Genomic DNA, 19,505 nt, shown 5'->3' with positions numbered 1-19,505 from the left:
TGATTACTGTATTAGATAGGGCAGATCTTAGCTAAGAAAGCCACCTCCCTACCACAGACTCCTCCAAAAAGGTTAACATTTAGCAGGACACAGCAAACAATGATTTAAACCAAATCATAAGGAAAAAATAATTACCATTTTAAATGTGTGACATGTTCCTCATAAATTTCCCAAAGAATAAAAATATAGCAAGTAGGAAGTATTGTTCAATTATTGTTCGTGACAATAGCTGGATACTAAGATTACAAGACACTAAAAATTAAAGTAACCCTTTAAAGTAATTTACTTCTGAGAGTTCCTATGTTCAATTTAGAAAACAATTATTCAGTACAGACTTCATGAAAATCAACAGATTGGCAGAAAAGGCCATAAAATATCTAATGCAATGGGTACATTTCTGAACAGCCAATTGTATGGTAATACTTATCATTTGGACACACTTATATCATAATGTGGTTAAATTTCTTAACAGAGATGTACACTGTAAATGTGCATGTTTATGAAGAACCAAACGATAGGCATTTGAGATATTTTCTCAAAAAGTAGTATCTTGATTTATTGTCTTTTTTATATTGTCTTGATATATTGTCTTTAAGTCATCACTTTTTTCCTCAAAAAGTAATGATATCTTGACATATTAAGTAAAAACCATACAAACTGAAATACTTGTCATCAGTGTTTACTATTTCTATCAAGGGGCCTATTGATCTTTTTTCAATTTTAGTAGTAATTCTTACAACAAAAGGGTTTTAAATAATCCCCAGATCAAAATTCAAATTTGTTATAAGAATAGTTTTTCCTTTAGAAACTAAAAGAATAATTATTATAGTTGGCTAACATTTTTGTTTCAGATTCATATTTTTTTTTCAAAGAGCCTTGAAAAGTGCAAAGCTACAAAGAAAGTATCCAAATATTGGACATTTTCCTAGTCAAAACCATGCCCCCAAAATGGCATCAATTTTAGGTCAAAGTACTGTAGAAATATAGCCCTTATTCTACTGCTGGAATCCCATTAAAATAATATACATCATGAGACTCAAACTATGACAAAAATTTCCTACAGACCTAAGGATACATTTCTAGAAAGGATATCCACACCAAATTTGGGAAAGAGTTAGAACTAAAGGAGGATTATCTACTTCTTAGAAGAGCTTAGCAAGATACCTGGAATTTCAATTTCACTGACAGCTATTTATAAACAAACACTCTTCTTGCCATAAAATGAAAAAAAAAAAAAATTGGGACTATAAATAGCCTTTTAATACCATGCTTTGGGACCTTGGCCAAATGTCACCAATTAATCAAAATTACTCAGCATTTTTCACAGAAATATGCACTCATAAAGGTAAACTATTTTCCCACTAGTCCTAACCAGAAAATTATCCAAATGAATGCCATTTTTTTGAAAAGGGTAACTAATGAATGTTAAGTATTTTACCACACACACACAACACAAAATTTTTTAAAGGATACCTAATGATAACAGGGTCAAGAATGATTAAAATAACATTTTAAACATTTCTCCCAAAGCAAGATGGTTGGGAAACCACAAACCTACCATCACATGTAAAAGTAACTGGCAGTTGAAATCCTTCAATTTCAATGGAGACCTTCACGCTGGCATTTTCTCCACATATATTTCTTTGCACTGTAACTGGACTTAACAAATAGCCCGGATTTGTGCAGTGATTGGTATATGGAAAGTTGGTCTTCAATCTGTTCACAAGAAAGAAGAAGTTAAAAATATTTTTAAAGCTGCATTTGAGAGCCCTAAACAAAATTTTGCATGCTTACTACCATTCAGTTCTGTGTCTTGTTCAATTCTAAAGTAGCTCATAAGAACTGTAATGAATGGACCCCAGTTAAACTCCAAATACCAGCATTTGCCTTTTAGATAAGAGGAATCCAAGAAAAGAGATTAACTAGAGCCAGGAGATCTGTGGTAACACTAGCAACATTAACCAGGCATACATTGGATACAAGGCATTAAATGAGGTTTTCTGCTTCAGATTTTTTGGCTATACAGTATAATTATACAAAATGTACACTTTTAATGAATCTACTGAGAATACAGCAAAGTAACCCTCAACTGCAATTGCTAGAGGGATAAAGAGTTTGTTGTCTTTTAAAAATGTTTTTCTTAGGGCTTTTTCTCCTACATTTTGGGGCCAGAGGGTTGGTTGTTAGACAACAATAAAAAATCATTATCCGTTTTTACCATGCTGTAGGCCGTTATTCTCTCAAAGTGATTTCTAAAACTCAGGGAATGGCAAGAACTGCCTGTGAAGGTATTCACAGGAACAACATAGTTTAAATTGAAATGCAGGAGTACAGTATATATGGCTCTTCCCCAACATCACTTTCTGTTACCAGAAAACAAAGGAAAATTTGATGCCTTTTTAAAATTTGTAGCCTGCCTTTAACTGACTTTTTTCTGGAGGTTAGAAAACAAGATCCAATTCTCCTGAGTGCTTTTCACAGGAATATAAATGGAATGAATGCTTGAAGTATTATGTATTTCCCTCTGTAGAGATTAAAATAATCAAGTCATAGGAATAAAATAAAATAGTTTGGGAAGACAAAAAGAAAAGGATCAGGAGAGGAGCACCTGGGGGGGGGGGGCTCAGCTGATTAAGTTGTCTGACTTTGATTTTGGCTCAGGCCATGAACTCAGGGTCCTAAGACTAAGCCCCTCGACCTGCTCCGTACTGAAGTGTGCTTGAGCACTCTTCTCTAAACAAAATCTTGGGACCTGGGTGGCTCAGTCAGTTAAGCATCTGCCTTCAGCTCTGGTCATCATCTCAGGGTCCTGGAACAAAGTCTGGCATCTGCACTCCCCTCAGCGGGGAGCCTGCTTCTCTGCCTGCTTGTATGCTCTCTCTCTGACAAATAAATAAATAAATCTACAAATAAATTAAGTCTTTAAAAATAATAATAAAATAAAATCTTAAAAAAAAAGAGGCAGTGAGTATAACTGTACACGGTCTCTAGAGCCAGACAACCTGAGTTTAAATCCTGATTTTACTACTTACCAGCCATGTAACCACAGGCAAGTTATTGAATCTGCTTCCAGCTTCCTCTTCTACAAACTGAGGACACCACCACTAACTTCATAAGGTTATTGTGAGAATTATGTGAACTAAGTTTTTTTAAGAATTTTTTTAAAGATTTTATTTATTTATTTGACAGAGAGAAACAGTGAGAGCAGGAACATGAGCAGGGGGAATAGTAGAGGGAATGCAGACTCCCTGCTAATCAGGGAGCCCAATGGGGGGCTTGATCCCAAGACCTTGGGATCATGACTTGAGCCGAAAGCAGTTAACAACTGAGCCACCCAGGTACCCCTATGTGAACTAAGTTTGTAACACACTCAGAGCAGTGCCTAGTAATAGAGGGGCTACAGGCATCTTGTCAAATAAATGAATAAACGAAAAAATCTGAGTTCTGCACTGTAGTCTTAAGTACCACAAAAGATCCAATATCAAAAAGAAGAAAAGTAGGGGTGTCTTGGTGGCTCAGTGAGTTAAAGCCTCTACCTTCAGCTCAGGTCATAACGCCAAGGTCCTGGGATGGAGCCCGGCATCGGGCTTTCTGCTTGCGGGGAGCCTGCTTCCCTTCCTCTCTGCCTGCTTGGAATCTCTGTCTGTCAAATAAATAAATAATGTCTTTTTTTTAAAAAAGAAGAAGATGATGGGCGCCTGGGTGGCTCAGTGGGTTAAGCCACTGCCTTCGGCTCAGGTCATGATCCCAGGGTCCTGGGATCGAGTCCCGCATCGGGCTCTCTGCTCAGCGGGGAGCCTGCTTCCTCCTCTCTCTCTCTCTGCCTCTCTGCCTACTTGTGATCTCTGTCTGTCAAATAAATAATAATAAAATAAATAAATAAATAAATAAATAAATAAAAAATAAAAAAGAAGAAGATGGGGCGCCTGGGTGGCTCAGTGGGTTAAAGCCTCTGCCTTCGGCTCAAGTCATGATCCCAGAGTCCTGGGATCGAGCCCCACATCGGGCTCTTGGCTCCGCAGAGAGACTGCTTCCTCCTCTCTCTCCCTGCCTGCCTCTCTTGCCTACTTGTAATCTCTGTCTGTCGAATAAATAAATAAAATCTTTAAAAAGACAAACAAAAAAAGAAGAAGAAGAAGAAAAGTAATTAAAAAAAATTAATATAGGGGCGCCCGGGTGGCTCAGTGGGTTAAAGCCTCTGCCTTTGGCTCAGGTCATGATCTCAGAGTTCTGGGATCGAGCCCCACATTGGGCTTTCTGCTCCGTGGGGAGCCTTCTCCCCGCCCCACCGCCTGCCTCTCTGCCTACTTGTGATCTCTGTCTGTCAAATAAATAAATAAAATCTTAAAAAAAAAACTAATAAAAGTTGAGGTGCTTGGCTGGCTAATTGGTTGAACGTTTGCCTTCAGTTCGTGTCATGACCTCAGGGTTCTGGGATCAAGCCTGGTATTGGGCTTCCTGCTCAGTGGGGAGCCTGCTTCCCCCTCTCCCTCTGGCCCTCCCTATTGCTTGTGTTCTCTCTCCCTCTTTCACTTTCTCTCTCAAATAAATAAAATCTTAAGAAAAAAACTACTGTAAGTAATAAACTTATATTGACATTGGAAATGCACCTTTATACATGGATACAGCATCTTCAGATATTTAACTGTTTCAAACTTACCCCTCTACGACATAGTGCCAAGACCTTCGTTGGACCTTGCCCAAGATTCTTTTTTCTTATTAATCTACTAGGTATTCTCTTGTTTTCTACACTATAAAATAGATACTTACAGCAAATCACGTATCAGAGAATTCTGCCTATATCCAAGCAAGATTTCAAGTTTCAGAAATCCTTAAAGATGATGAAAGGGCAAGCAGACATTCCTGATAATAGCTCAGAAATTTATTAGACTAAATTTCCAGTGATCAAAGTTACATTCAATGAACTTGATTTGCTAGGGTAGGTTCCTTCAACTCCTTTCCTTAAAGTGAGTCCTTTTTTGAATACATGCACCCCAATGAATTTTATAGCAGCATATTATATTATTTATAATAGCCAAATTATGGAAACAGCTCAAGTGTCCATTGAATGATGAATGGATAATGAAGAGATAGGAATATTGGAATAATGGAGTATTATTCAGCCATAACAAAGAATGAAAGCTTGCCATTTGCAATGACATGGATGGAGCTGGAGGAGAGTATTACGCTAAGAGAAGTCAGTCAGGAAAAGACAAATACCGTATGATTTCACTCATATGTGGAATTTAAGAAACAAGCAAATGAGCCACTGGGGTTGGGGAAAAGAGAAAGGTAAAAACCAAGAAACAGACTCTCTCTCTCTCTCTTTTTTTGATGTAGGTTCCATGCCGAGTATGAAGTCCAGCATGGAGCTTGAACTCACCTGAGCTTAGATCAAGTCAGACCCTTCCTTAACTGAATGAGCCACTCAGGTGCTCCCAAGAAACAGACTCTTAACTACAAAGAACAAAGTGATGGTCACCAGAGAGGAGGTGGGTGAAGGGATGGGGTTAAATAGGTGATGGGAATTACAGAGCACACTTACTATGATGAGCACCGGTGATACATGGAAATACTGCACTTATATGTTAACTGGAATTTCAATAAAAACTTCAAAAAAACAAGTCCCTTTTTTACACAGCAACGTGAATGTACATAATATCACATACCTGCACATGTAAAACTGGTTAAAATAGCAAATTTCACACTATGTATGTTTTATCACCATAAAAAAATTTTATAAATGAGGGGTGGAGCTGTCAGATGAGTGCCTGACCCTTGGCTTTGGCTCAGGTCATGAGCTCAGGGTAGTGAAATGGAACCCCATGTTGGGATTTTTTAATTTTAAATGAGCTCTATCTCTGCTTGACATCGTAGAAGATAATCCAGAAAAAAAAGTCATTTTGTTTCTGCAAAACTGACATTTCTTTATTTTTATGGTTTTGTCTGCTTTATCCAAATTGGGGAAAAACTAAAATGATAACAGATTCTTTAAAGTTGGGGTTTTTTTTGTTTTGTTTATAACTAAATTTTTAAACACACAAAAGCAAATTAAACTGCTGAATTATTTAAATAAACCATCAGAGGTGTTTTTATGGATACTCTCATACACTGGAGCTTGATATTCTTAAGTTATAACAATACAGATTACTTTTTAAACTCTAATTGTCATTTTCTCTCAAATTTCCACCTCTCTGTCATCACCAAAGAAACAGCCTTCTTGGCTTATTTTTATTATTTTTTAAAGATTTATTTATTTATTTATTTTTAAAATGATTGTATTTATTTATTCATTTGAGAGAGAATGAGTGAGAGAGAGCATGAGAGAGGAGAAAGTCAGAGGGAGAAGCTGACTCCCCAAGGAGCTGGGAGCCCAATGTGGGACTCGATCCTGGAAGTCCGGGATCATGACTTGAGCCGAAGGCAGCCACACAACCAACTGAGCCACCAGGCGCCCAGATTTATTTATTTTAGAGATACTGAGAAAGAGTGCATGAGTAGGGGAGGAGCAGAGGAGAGAATCCCAAGCAGACTCCCTGCTGAGCACAGAGCCCTAACTGGGGCTCAATCTCCAAACCCATGAGATAATGACTACAGCCAAAACCAAGAGTCAGATGCTCAACCAACTGAGCCACCCAAGTGCCCCTTAGTTTGCTTATTTAATGTGGTTCTACAGTTCAGGAAATTTAATTATTAATTTCTTCAAGGGATATCTCCTGACCCCAATCTCCAAAGTCGCAGGGGAAGAAGTGAAAAGCCTAGAAGATGGCTCCAAAAACACCTCTGCTTCTTACTTCTCTGAAATATTTTTTGGAATCACTCTCTACTAATGGAAATAAAATTACAAAAAGAAGTCATTCTCTCCTTACTTCATCTGGGGTTTCAGATTACATAAACCACTGTGCACGTGTATAAATAAAAATAATCATTTTAGCTTAGTGGCAGAGTCTGTGTAAATAACTATACGATTCAAATGCAGAGAAAGGTAGATCTCAAGACAGGCTAATTTCCCAACCTGCAAAGCTTAAATGCAACAGTCACTCAAAACAGTCTAACAGAAAGCATATAGGGCTTTTTTAGGGAGAAAACTGAAGGAACTAGATAAACACATAACAGATTACTTCCAAAATTAAGGCAAAAGAGTATTTCCAAATTATTAACCACACACACACATATGGTATAATGACATGAAGGCACAGATAATTTATAATACATGTAATTTGAATATTAAGTCACCTAAATGTCTCTTCTATCTTAAAAACCTTTCCACAGAGAAGAAAAAGTACCTCTACTGATATTTTTCTTCTTTTTCTCCCCTAAGGTATTCTGAAGAAATGTTGGTTAAGAGGTAACAAAGACAGAATTTTAATGAAATATTACCAATTGTCTAGAAAATCCAGTTATTAAGTTCCTTAAACATTAAAATGAAGTATATACTCAAAAATGATTTGGGAACCCCACACTCTGCTTCACTTACAGCAGACCACACTGAGGAAAATACTGAATTCAATGAATAAATCCCTCACTGGTGATATACTTTCTTCCAATAACAGATTTCAACCCCTTGGCCACAATGTTTGTTGTTCCACTCTTTCCTTCCGTGGGATTTTTCTATCTGGTGTTGGCTGAGGGGACTCCCTTTCCTCCCTTCCTGCAAGACCATTAGAATATAAAGTCTAAGTAAGCTACAAGTGGCTATATTCCCTGCCTTCAAAACCCCACCTGCAGTAGTAGAAAATGAAGCCAACATTCAGGGAGGAAGGGCAGGAAGAAAGAAAGGATGAAAATGGGAAAGGGGAATCACAGGGAGGAGAGATCAACTCAAGCATGTAAATTCCAAGATCTTGCTGTAACTGAGCTCTGTTCCGTCCTTCCTCTTTCTGCTATAGGGGTTTATGAATCAATACATGACTGTTCTTTAAGCTAGTTTAAGATGGGTTTCTAGCACTCACAACAGAAGTCGACTAATATAGTGATACAATGGAAAGAAAACAAACTGAACCAAAAGCAAAGGAGACCTGACTCCGCTGCTGGCTAGCTGAGTAAATTTTAGTAGGTAACTTCTCTGAGTCTGTTTCCTCATCTATAAGAAGTATTAGACATATTTAAGATAAAAAGAATATTTCAGAAATGCATTTTTCTAACATTTGCTGCTATAAACTCCTGTTGTACAAGCATCTCTTAAAGGATGTCAGAAAGTTTACAGTAAATTGTCTCCCTAAAACAAAAACAGATTTTTAAAGTGCACCAAAACTTCTATATGTTTAAGCCATGTTTTCAATGGTTAACAGTGAAATTACTGTCTGACCTCAATTTTTTCTTCTAAGTATTCACAAACTAAACAGGTTAGGAAGGATACAGGTTTAGATACAATTGCTGTTAATGTGTTAATTAATGGTCTTGAAATTTTAGCCACAGGGAGAAGATAACTGAAATTTTAAAAATCTTAGAATTATTAGTACTATTCTTGTTTTCAAGTTAACTTTTTAAAAGTATTTAATAAAAAAACTTTATAAGAAAAATTCCTTACTTTGTAATGGACTGACAAAAAGCTGCCACTTCCTCATTCTGTACTTCAATTTCTTGTACAAGAGAACTTCCGGTTGACAAACCACTGGTCCCATTTGGGTCTTTCTGTAACCAAAAAAATGTTTTTATTTTAAAAGTAAAAGATCTCTAAATGTTAAACAGCAGTAAAGCACAAACACGTTTTTACAAAAGTATATACAAAGATATAAAGGAAAAACAAATCATATCAATAGCAAAGTTTTATATTTTAGATTTCTATCTTTGTGAAAGTAATACCAGCTAAGCCTTGAAGTTCATTGGTTTTACTTGCTCAAAAGTAGTAGGTTGTACTTTGTACTGGTCAACAAGAACGGAATGCTGAAGAGATTTCCATTCAAAACCTTCCCAAAATAAATGCTTCAGAAAGTTAACGGCTGAATAAAATTAAAGGACTACACTGTTTTAAGAAAGTGAAAAGATCAAGCCCATTTGGGACTCCTCTAGTAACCAGAAATTCTATTTTTTCAACTTTGGCCCAATTCCAAAAAGGCAGCTGGTTCTTTATGTAAGAGAATGAGTTTTAGGAGTTAGCAGGCATTTTCCATCTTATTATGCACACATCCTGACAGTCCTTTAAAAGTTAAGTTTATGTCTGATCAAACTCTGTGTGCAATACTTCAAAGAGATAAATTCACTACCCAAGCAGAGCCAAAGAGCAGAGTCCATTTGGAACTGTCTTTTTTAAAAAGGATTTTATTTGAGAGGGAAGCGTGCCTATTTGTGCAAGTGCCTGAGTGGTGAGGTTGGGGGAGGGAGCAGAGGAGAAGGGAGAGGAAGAAGGAAAGAATGTTAAACCAACTCCATGTTGAATGCAGAGCCCAACTCAGGGCTAGATCCACAATCCACGACCTTGAGATCATAACCTGAGCTGAAACCAAAAGATGCTTAATGGACCAGGTCACCAAGGCACCCCCATTTAGAGGTGTTTTGATTTACTATATAAAAATACTTAGTCTGACACAAATTTCAAATGTAAATTTCCTTTGAAATTCAATTAAATTAAAATTGGAATATTCTCAACTCAAAACTAAGTGAATGAGAATACAGTACATATATTTCAAGAATTCTAATGGAGTTCAATGACCATGGCACACACAAAAACCTTCTCAGAAAACTTACAGCAACAACTCCTTTATGAATTTCCTTCTTTTAAAACGTATCAGAGCCCTTTCTCCTAGAATGGGATATGCACATTTAAGGGGGGAAAAAACACAAAACAAACCTTGAGTTCTAGAAAAATCACAACTAAAAATAACACAACTCATGGGAAAAACAGAGTTAAGGCAAACTATTCAAAATCCACTTAACTTTGTAATCAAGGCCTCAACTAAAATAGTAAGTCCTTATAAAAATATGTGCACAGTTAAATCTCCACTTGAATTTGCACCTAGCTAGCATTATGGTCTTCGATCCTCTGAAGCCTTAAACCCTGGAACTCCTGCTTCTACTCAAGACCAATTTCAATGAAGTTAAATTACAATCTAGAAAAAAATATATAATCTAGGATGTACATCTTCATGAAAGTTCTTAAAGCAAAGAGAAAGGTCTTCACAACTTTGTCTGCACTTACTGGTCTTCACCAGAGAGCTTAACACTGTGGAACATGGAATCACTCTTGACACCACTCATTCAACCACCATCTTCACTACAAGACAACACTTCTGCAGAATTTCCAATGTTTTCCTTAATATTTTCTCATATTACTAAGGATTTCTTTTTAATTATGAGAAAGTTTGTTCTTTTTGTTTTAAAATGTTACATGCTGGAAAAATTGTGTTTGAACAAATGCCACGTCTCCATTTTACTGACATCAAGCCAATATTTACCAATTATATGAGTTAATTTGTGTTACAGAAACAAGAACTATAGCAAATAAACCATACAACCCTGAAAATGGGATTTGATATTCCTAAAAATTCTCTGGCCTGACATATCAAATTTGCCATAATCTAATCCAGTCACATTTCCCAGAACTTCCCAAATGATTTCTATGTTCCAATTAGTTTGAATCATATCCTGTTCTCCCCTCCTGCCACCTTTAAGTACTTAGTCTGAACCAAACACCGTATCATCACATTCTGTTTTATATTTATCATAATGTGAAAGCCCTCTGAAGATAATCTAATTTTACTCAATGTTATATTCTTGTAGAACTTAAATCTCTGGGTCAGAAAACACCCAATCATTGGTTCAATTTGGGAAAGGGAGAATAGAGAGTTATTCGTAAGTATAATTTCAGTTTTATATGATGAAAAGTTATGGCGATGGATGGTAGTGATGGCTGTACAACAGTATGAAATGTATTTAATACCAGTGAACTATACAATTAAAAATGGTTAAGACAGTAACTGCTTATGTGTATTTTACCACCCCCCCAATCTAGCAAATACTGAGCATTTATTACATGTCAAGCCCTGCTATATGAAATTTTAAAATATGTTTTATTTATTTCTTACAAAGCTTTTTTTTTTTTTTTAAGATTTTATTTATTTATTTGAGAGAGAGAGACAGTGAGAGAGAGCATGAGTGCAGAGAAGGTCAGAGGGAGAAGCAGACTCCCCATGGAGCTGGGAGCCCAATGTGGGATTCCATCCTGGGACTCCAGGATCATGACCTGAGCCGAAGGCAGTCGTCCAACCAACTGAGCCACCCAAGCATCCCACTTACAAAGCTTTTGTAGATGGGTAGTATAATCCCCATTTTACAATGAGGCACAGAAAAGTTAATTAACACAAGGTCACACAGCTAATACAATCAGAGTTAAGATTTCAAACCAGGCAGCTTAGCTTCAGAATCACATGCTTAATCACTCTGCCATTCTCACCTCTCAAAAAGGCCTCCCTAAAAAAAACTTAAAAACATAATGAGAAAAACAATATTATGACCTTTGCAGGAGCAATGCTATATAGAAAACGTATACTTTTGCATGACCCAATAATCATCTTTCCTTCTTTAATTCTTTTTTTTTTTAAGATTTTATTTATTTATTTGTCAGAGAGAGAGCGAGAGCGAGCACAGGCAGACAGAGTGGAAGGCAGAGTCAGAGGGAGAAGCAGGCTCCCTGCGGAGCAAGGAGCCCGATGTGGGACTCGATCCCAGGATGCTGGGATCATAACCTGAGCCAAAGGCAGCTGCTTAACCAACTGAGCCACCCAGGCGTCCCCTTTAATTCTTTTTCATGTTTTACTTATTAACAGATTTTGAATCTCCTTAGTGGCATTTATAGATTTTTTTTTAACCCAAAAAAATTGTACTATTCAGAGTACCTTTCATGAATTAGGTCTTTCCTTTCAAGAAGATTATAGATCATAGATCACACAGATCATTTAATTTCTGCAATATTCTATATAAGTTTCAACTGACAGTGACAGAAACAGACTACAACTATCTCTCTAGTCATACATCAAGATAAAAACACCACCTAAAAAGTTAACTCAAAATGTTCTGTTTTCATTTTGTTCTTACAAGTGAAAAACAGCTGAACTGCCAATGTGTCACCTCATATAGTAACATTTAGGGTTTTTGTTTTTCTCCATTCTTCCTGGAACAATTTATTTTTTTTTTTAACATTTTACACTATTCCCTCAACTTTTGCCCCCAATCCCTCCCTTTAATTCCAATCAACCTAGGCATCAAATAACCTCTTTTCTCCCTTGATCTTGCGCAAACCTTTATGTAGCATTCAAGGCTTTCTATTTTGTACTACAGTTATATGCACATACAATGTCTCTCCTTCTAAACCAAGTTCTTTAAGGATTAGGTCTGTGAATGATTCATCTGTAACCCACACACTGTATCCTCAAATATTTTTCAACAAATGAAAGAGACAAAAAATTGCTAATGCTATTATCTAATATACAGAAGTAAGAAAGGTCTGTGGGGGGGAAGACAGGGAGTTCTCTAGTAAGAAAGTTTAGGTTTGTAAATCCATGTAGTTGGTTACCATCTAGAAGTATCCTATTCCAGAGCTAAAGGCACAGATTTGAGGATCATTTAATTTCTGCTATTTTCTACTGGGAAATTTCTCTCTGCTAATGGCTGTAGGCATCCATCAAGATCAGTGAGGGAGCAATATCCCACATATATAATTTGTAAAGAGATTTACTATAAAGCATTGGCTCCTGTAATTATAGAAACTGACAGGTCTGTCAGTTGGCAAGCTGGAGACCCCGGAGATAATGGTATAGTTTTCATCTTAGTCCAGCAGGCTCAAGACCCAGAAAGAGCTGATATTTCAGTTGGGAGTCCAAAGGCAGGAAAAAAACCCAAGTTCCAGCTCAAAGGCAGTCAGGCTGGAGGAATTTCCCCTCATTAGAAGTAGGGTCAGGGTGCTTTGTTTTATTCAGGCATCGAACTGGTTGGATGAGGTCCACCCACAATAGGGAGGGCAATCTGCCTTTACTCAGTCTATTGATTCAAATATTAATCTCATCCAGAAACACCCTCAGACAACCCCAGATTAATGTTTGACCAAATGTCTGAGCACAATCAAAGGGACACATAAAATTAACTATCAGAGCATCTCAACCACAGAGAACCAAGGAGTCATATCACTGCAGGAATGTAGAGCAGTAGCTTTCAACCTAACTTGGAGCTTCAAAATTAAGCACCAACCAAGAGAGTAAAGGTAAGAGATATTAAAGACAACAAGAGCAAAACCTTGGAGAAAAGCCTATGTTTAGAAGCTAGACAAAGAAAAAGGAGGATTACAGGAAAGAAACTAGGAAGTAGATTTAACTAGAGCACAGAAAAGAAGTTTCAAGGAAAGGATGCAGTCAGCTGTTTTAAATGAAGCAAAAGAGTTGGACAATGATTCTGCTCACTAGATTGGCAATTAGTATTCATATTACCAGAAACAAGTTTCTGCAATACAATGAAAACAGGAGACTGTAAAGGCAGTAACTACAAATTCTTCTTTAAAGAGTAATGGGGGACGCCTGGGTGACTCAGTTGGTTGGACAACTGCTTTCGGCTCAGGTCATGATCCCGGAGTCCCGGGATCGAGTCCTGCATCAGGCTCCCAGCTCCACGGGGAGTCTGCTTCTCCCTCTGAACTTCTCCTCGCTCATGCTCTCTCTCACTGTCTCTCTCTCAAATAAATAAATAAAATCTTTAAAAACAAAACAAAACAAAATAAAGAGTAATGGTAGAAAATAATCTGGGGAGACAAAAACAAGAAAAGAGGTGGAAGAATTAAGTTTTGAAAAAGTGAAAGAATAGCTCCCCCAACCAAACCAGAAAGATGAGGCAAATCTGAGGTGGGCAAATGCATACAAAAAATGGTCCTAACCTCACTAGTTTAAAAAAAAAAAAAAGTAGTTAAGGTCATCCACCAGAGGAGGTGGAAAGGGTGGATTAAAGAAAGTGATGAAGGTTTGAAATAATGCACAAAACTCTACCAGTATATACTTTTCAAAACAGTTTTAAGAATGGGAAAGCTTTACACCTACACAGATGCAAGGTTCATGCCAGATTGTCCCAGAAATTAGACTGAACACAACACCAAATTTTCTTTTTTAGAAGATTTTATTTGACAGAGAGACATGGTTTAGAGAGGGAACACAAGCAGGGGGAGTAGGAGAGGGAGAAGCAGGCTTTCTGCTGAGCAGGGAGCCCGATGCCGGGCTCAATCCCAGGACCCTGTGATGACCAGAGCTAAAGGCAGGCTCATGACTGAGCCACTCAGGAGCCCCCTAAATTTTCAATAAATATACTTTAAGTGTTATGTGTGTGTAAATATTATATGTCTATAACAGTCACTATTTGGAACAAAGTTAATCACTTCTTTATATGAATTTTTAAATAGTTTTAAAAAAATACTTCACTAAGCTATTGAAATAGTTTACTACGATCAGCTAGACAATGAAAATCATGTTGTTCAGTATTCCCTCTTACTTGGGGGCACGTGGGTGGTTCAGTCAGTTGAGCATGTGACTTTTGATTTTGGCGCAGATCATGATCTCAGGGTTATAGATCAAGCCCCAAAACATGCTTCAAACTTCAGTGTGGAGTGTGCTTGGGATTCTCCTCTCCCTCTGCCCCCCACCACCCTATGAAATAACTAAAATCTTAAAAAAAAAAAAAATTTCTCCTTGTTTAAAATTAATGATAGAGATTCTGCCAATGGGGTATATAAATGCTTATAATGTTAATATAGTTAACTTTTAGAAAGAACTAAAACCCATAGAACTTTGCAAAGCCAGTTCTATGAAAATAATTTGATTACTAAAATCTTTGCAATCTGCTCAAAATAGCTAAATTTATAGCTATTAACTGAAAGTCTGATTTAAACTTAAGTTGCCATAAGACAAATTTTAAATTCTATGCTGCCTTTTCCTGGTATTGGTCACAAAAATTTGAACCAAAGCCTTTAGATTATGAACAAAAGACACTAAAAGGAAACAGGAAGTAAGCTTGCTGAGTAAGAAAAATACTCTTTTACCACAAAGCATAAATTCTTAGAGGAAATGAATACTTCAGCATGTAAAGTAATTATAAAGAATACGCACTGCTATCCCCTCCAAGATATGACTATAAGGGAAAAGTGTTAAAATAACCTGCTAGAAACCATCATTATTAAATGACTACTTATAAGTTCTACAGTCAATATTTATTTTATTTTTTTTTAACTTTTTTTTTTAAGATTTTATTTATTTATTTGACAGAGAACATAAGTAGGCAGAGAGGTAGGCAGAGAGAGAGAGAGAGAGAGAAGCAGGCTCTGCACTGAGCAGAGAGCCCGATGCGGGGCTCGATCCCAGGACCCTGGGATCATGACCTGGGCTGAAGGCAAAGGCTTTAACCCACTGAGCCACCCAGGTGCCTCCTACAGTCAATATTTAACTATATTATCTGCCTCCTTCAATTTTCTTCCTCATCGGTCCTTGTTCTATCTTCTGGAACAATGGACTTTAAAATTAAGTTACTAACTTGAATTTCTCAATTCACATCAAAAGATATAAATAGGATTTGCTTAATTTTAACCTTTTTATAAAACTTTCAGAACCTGCTGCCACTTATCTGTTAAAATCTAGCACAAAAATGCTACTTACTATAGCACAAAGGTAATATACTTGATATACTGTGAAATTTAGTATATCACTATTTCATCTTTTTTACAATACCATGATTTTCAGTTATCCTACTTCCTGAATTGGTTTGAGAAACTATATCCACACTACAAAACTTTATTATTTTTTTTTTAAGATTTTACTTATTTGAGGGGCGCCTGGGTGGCTCAGTGGGTTAAGCCGATGCCTTCGGTTCAGGTCATGATGTCAGGGTTCTGGGATCGAGCCCTGCATCAGGCTCTCTGCTCAGCAGGGAGCCGGCTTCCTCCTCTCTCTCTGCCTGCCTCTCTGCCTGCTTGTGATCTCTCTCTCTGTAAAATAAATAAGTAAAATCTTAAAAAAGAAAAAAAAAGATTTTACTTATTTGAGAGAGAGTAAGAGAGATCATAAGCAGGAGGGAAGAGTAGACGGAGCAGCAGACTTCCTGATGAGCAAGGAGGCCAATTCGGGACTTGATCCCAGGACTCTGGGATCACGACCTGAGCTGAAGGCAGATGCTTAACCCTCTGAGCAACCCAGGTGCCCTCAAAATACAAAACTTTCAGAGAAAGAAAAAAGTCCAGTTCCTCTTGCATGGGAACTTTCCAAACTTTAAGTATTACTCCGGAAATGTATCCCAGAACTCATCCAGTTTAACTGATAAGGGACAGAAACAAAAAAATGTTCACCTTTAGCCCAGAAGGCTTACCGATAGCCTGCAGTTTCAAAAAGGTTGCTATATTCTTCAAGAGTCTCATGTAGGGGCGCCTGGGTGGCTCAGTGGATTAAGCCACTGCCTTCGGCTCAGGTCTTGATCTCAGTGTCGTGGGATCGAGCCCCGCATCGGGCTCTCTGCTCAGCAGGGAGCCTGCTTCCCCTTCTCTCTCTGCTTGACTCTCTGCCTACTTGTGATCTCTCTCTCTGTCAAATAAGTAAATAAAATCTTTAAAAAAAAAAAAGAGTCTCATGTAAATCTCACCAATAAATAATATCAAACTGAATGATAAGCACCATAGAAATATTATGAAAGTAGTTTTATGAGTAGAAATTCAAAGACATCTAATGATTTAATACTCCCTGCACATCCCCTCCCCCTTGAGCACTAAGCATATAACCACCAGTTTCATACAAGTTAAGCTCTTTTTTGCCCAGGGGTCCTATCCCCATTCTAATTAAATAAACCAAGCTGCACCAAACATCTCAAGAATTCTTGTCACACTCAACGATCCCGCAACATAACCATCTTTATTTCACAGATGAAGAAACTCAGATCCACGAAGTGACTTATCTTCAATTAATATTCTCTTCAAAAAATAAAAAAAAAAATCTTCTTCAAGCAAAACATTTCCAATCTTTTCAATGGTTCCTTAAAAGACTTAGCTTCTAGCTCCTGAAAACTGCAGATGTCTCTTTTTAAGACATACCCTAGTTTGCCAGTGGTCCCTCTTTGAATGTGGTGCTCAAACAAAATTATTAAATGGGATTTTAGTAATTTTTTTAAAGATTTTATTTATTTGACAGAGAGAGATCATAAGTAGGCAGAGAGGCAGCCAGAGAGAGAGGAGGAAGCAGGCTCCCTGCTGAGCAGAGAGCCCGATGCGGGACTCGATCCCAGGACCCTGAGATCATGACCTGAGCGGAAGGAAGCGGCTTAACCCACTGAGCCACCCAGGCGCCCTAAATGGGATTTTGTTTTTTTTTTAAAGATTTTATTTATTTATTTGACAGAGAGAAATCACAAGTAGATGGAGAGGCAGGCAGAGAGAGAGAGAGGGAAGCAGGCTCCCTGCTGAGCAGAGAGCCCGATGCGGGACTCGATCCCAGGACCCTGGGATCATGACCCGAGCCAAAGGCAGCAGCTTAACCCACTGAGCCACCCAGGCGCCCACTAAATGGGATTTTAATAATGAAATGATTAACAACTGCATTCCTCAGCCAGGCTGCAGTTAGACTCCTTTAAGACTGGGCAGGTAGCCTAAGCCCCCTCAATACAGAAATAGTGCCATTTAGTAAAGCTGTTGATACATACATTCTAGAAATCAAGCTCCCATCTGAGTGCTCAGCTGTTCAAGTCATGTTATTTTTGCTTACCTCGCTTATTAGCACTCATGTTTCTCATACAGTTTGCTTACTCCTTGATCCTTAACCCCCACCCCATACTGAAACTTTTTTTTTTTTAACATAGGCTCCACACCCAGCATGGAGCCCAAATTGGGCCTCAAACTCATGACTCTGAGATCAAGACCTGAGCTGAGATCAAGGGTAAGACACTCAACTTGACTGAGCCACCTAGGTGCCCACCCCATACTTAAAGCAAAATCTAACAGGTTTCTGTTAAAACTGATGCTTAGAAGCCTAGTTAATTCTTTTTTTTTGAAGAATTTATTTATCTGAGAGATAGGAACAGAGAAAGCAACAGAAAGCACAAGCAGGGAGGACAGGAAGAAGCAGGCTTCTTGCTGAGCTGGAATAATGTTTCCTTTAGGATAAATGACTTTCCAATCCTGAGAAAGTTAGAATTTGAGACAGATAATGAAATAAACCAGTCATTTATAAATATTTTATTAAATTCAATATAATCTATGTATTGTGGTCATAATGCATATATTGTAGAGACGTGAATACATACATACAAAGGTGTGATGCAAGGAGCAGGATTATTTCAAAGTGACTTGGATGCTCATTCAGAATTGCATGGACAATCAAGGGCTTTCTGTCTACCAGTGGGAGGACTAAGCCTACACTTAGCTCCCTACAAGACTAGCAGCTTCCTTTTCTCTGATAGCAGACACTGCAACTTTCCACAGTTCCTGAGATCTGTAAGTTCTAGGCAGCTGCCCTTCCCAAACAATTCCTGAAAACAGCTGAAATCCCTAATCCCTCATGCTTCACCCATAAAAAGAAGACCCACACTTGGGGAGGGATCTCTCTGCTGGAACACTGACTGAAATGTGAATCCGGCAGTGACCAGACCTGAGCAGGATAGGCTGTTTTAACTATTTAAAAACGTGCAATTCACTGGCTTTCAGTACATTCACAATGTTGTTGTGTGGTCACCACCACTATGATAAGAACACTGAAATGGTCTAATTCCTTTTTTTTTTTTTTTAAGATTTTATTTATTTATTTGATAGAGAGAGATCACAAGTACGCAGAGAGGCAGGCAGAGAGAGAGGAGGAAGCAGGTTCCCTGCTGAGCAGGAAGCCTGATGCCATGGGGGGCTCTGGGATCACGCCCTGAGCCGAAGGCAGAGGCTTAACCCACTGAGCCACCCAGGCACCCTGAAATGGTCTAATTCTAGAACATTTTCATCACCCCCCAAACCCCTGCACCTACTAAGCAATCATCTTCATTCCTACCTTCCCACACCCCTGGAAAATACTGGTCTGCTTCCTTTCTCTCTGGATTTGCCTTCTCTGGACATATGATATAAAATGAATCATACAATACATGGTCTTTTCTATCTTGCTTCTTTCATTTATGCTATTATATATACTAGGACTTCACTCTTTTTTTGTAGGCAATATTCCACTGTATGAACATAACACTTTGGTTTACCCATTTATCAGTTAATTGGGGTTATTTCCAATTTGGGACTATTATGAATAAAGTTGCTAAAACCAATCTAATTTGTAGAATGAGCAAATGATTTAAACAGACATTTCTCCAAAAATGATATACAAATGGCCAATTAAGCACATGAAAAGATGCTCATCATTAATCAGGAAATGTAAATCAAAACCACAATGGTATGCTTCCTATCCATCAGGATGGCTTAATCTAAAAAATGGAAAATAACAGTACTGGCAAGGATGTGAAGAAACCGGAACTCTCAAACATTGCTGGTGGGATGTAAAATGGTGCAACCACTATGGAAAGAAGTTTGG

At 37.8% G+C, this 19,505-nt stretch overlaps 1 protein-coding gene across 7 annotated transcripts in view; it reads right to left on the bottom strand.

Moving 5' to 3' along the window:
• PIK3C2A (phosphatidylinositol-4-phosphate 3-kinase catalytic subunit type 2 alpha) overlaps nucleotides 1-19,505 on the bottom strand; it is a 170,102-nt gene that overhangs the window by 56,064 nt on the left and 94,533 nt on the right. For all 7 annotated transcript variants that reach the window (XM_013055870.2, XM_013055869.2, XM_004752065.3 and 4 more), the window contains 2 exons: nucleotides 8,531-8,634; nucleotides 1,559-1,716 (listed from right to left, as the gene is read on the bottom strand). In XM_013055870.2, coding sequence (XP_012911324.1) covers nucleotides 1,559-1,716; nucleotides 8,531-8,634 — 262 coding nt within the window. The remainder of the gene's footprint in view (nucleotides 1-1,558; nucleotides 1,717-8,530; nucleotides 8,635-19,505) is intronic.

The sequence above is a fragment of the Mustela putorius genome, unplaced genomic scaffold (assembly GCF_011764305.1).
Source record: "Mustela putorius furo isolate JIRA1106 unplaced genomic scaffold, ASM1176430v1.1 tig00003859_pilon_pilon_pilon, whole genome shotgun sequence".
Classification (NCBI taxonomy): domain Eukaryota; kingdom Metazoa; phylum Chordata; class Mammalia; order Carnivora; family Mustelidae; genus Mustela; species Mustela putorius.
This window is presented reverse-complemented; position numbering and strand designations above follow the sequence as displayed.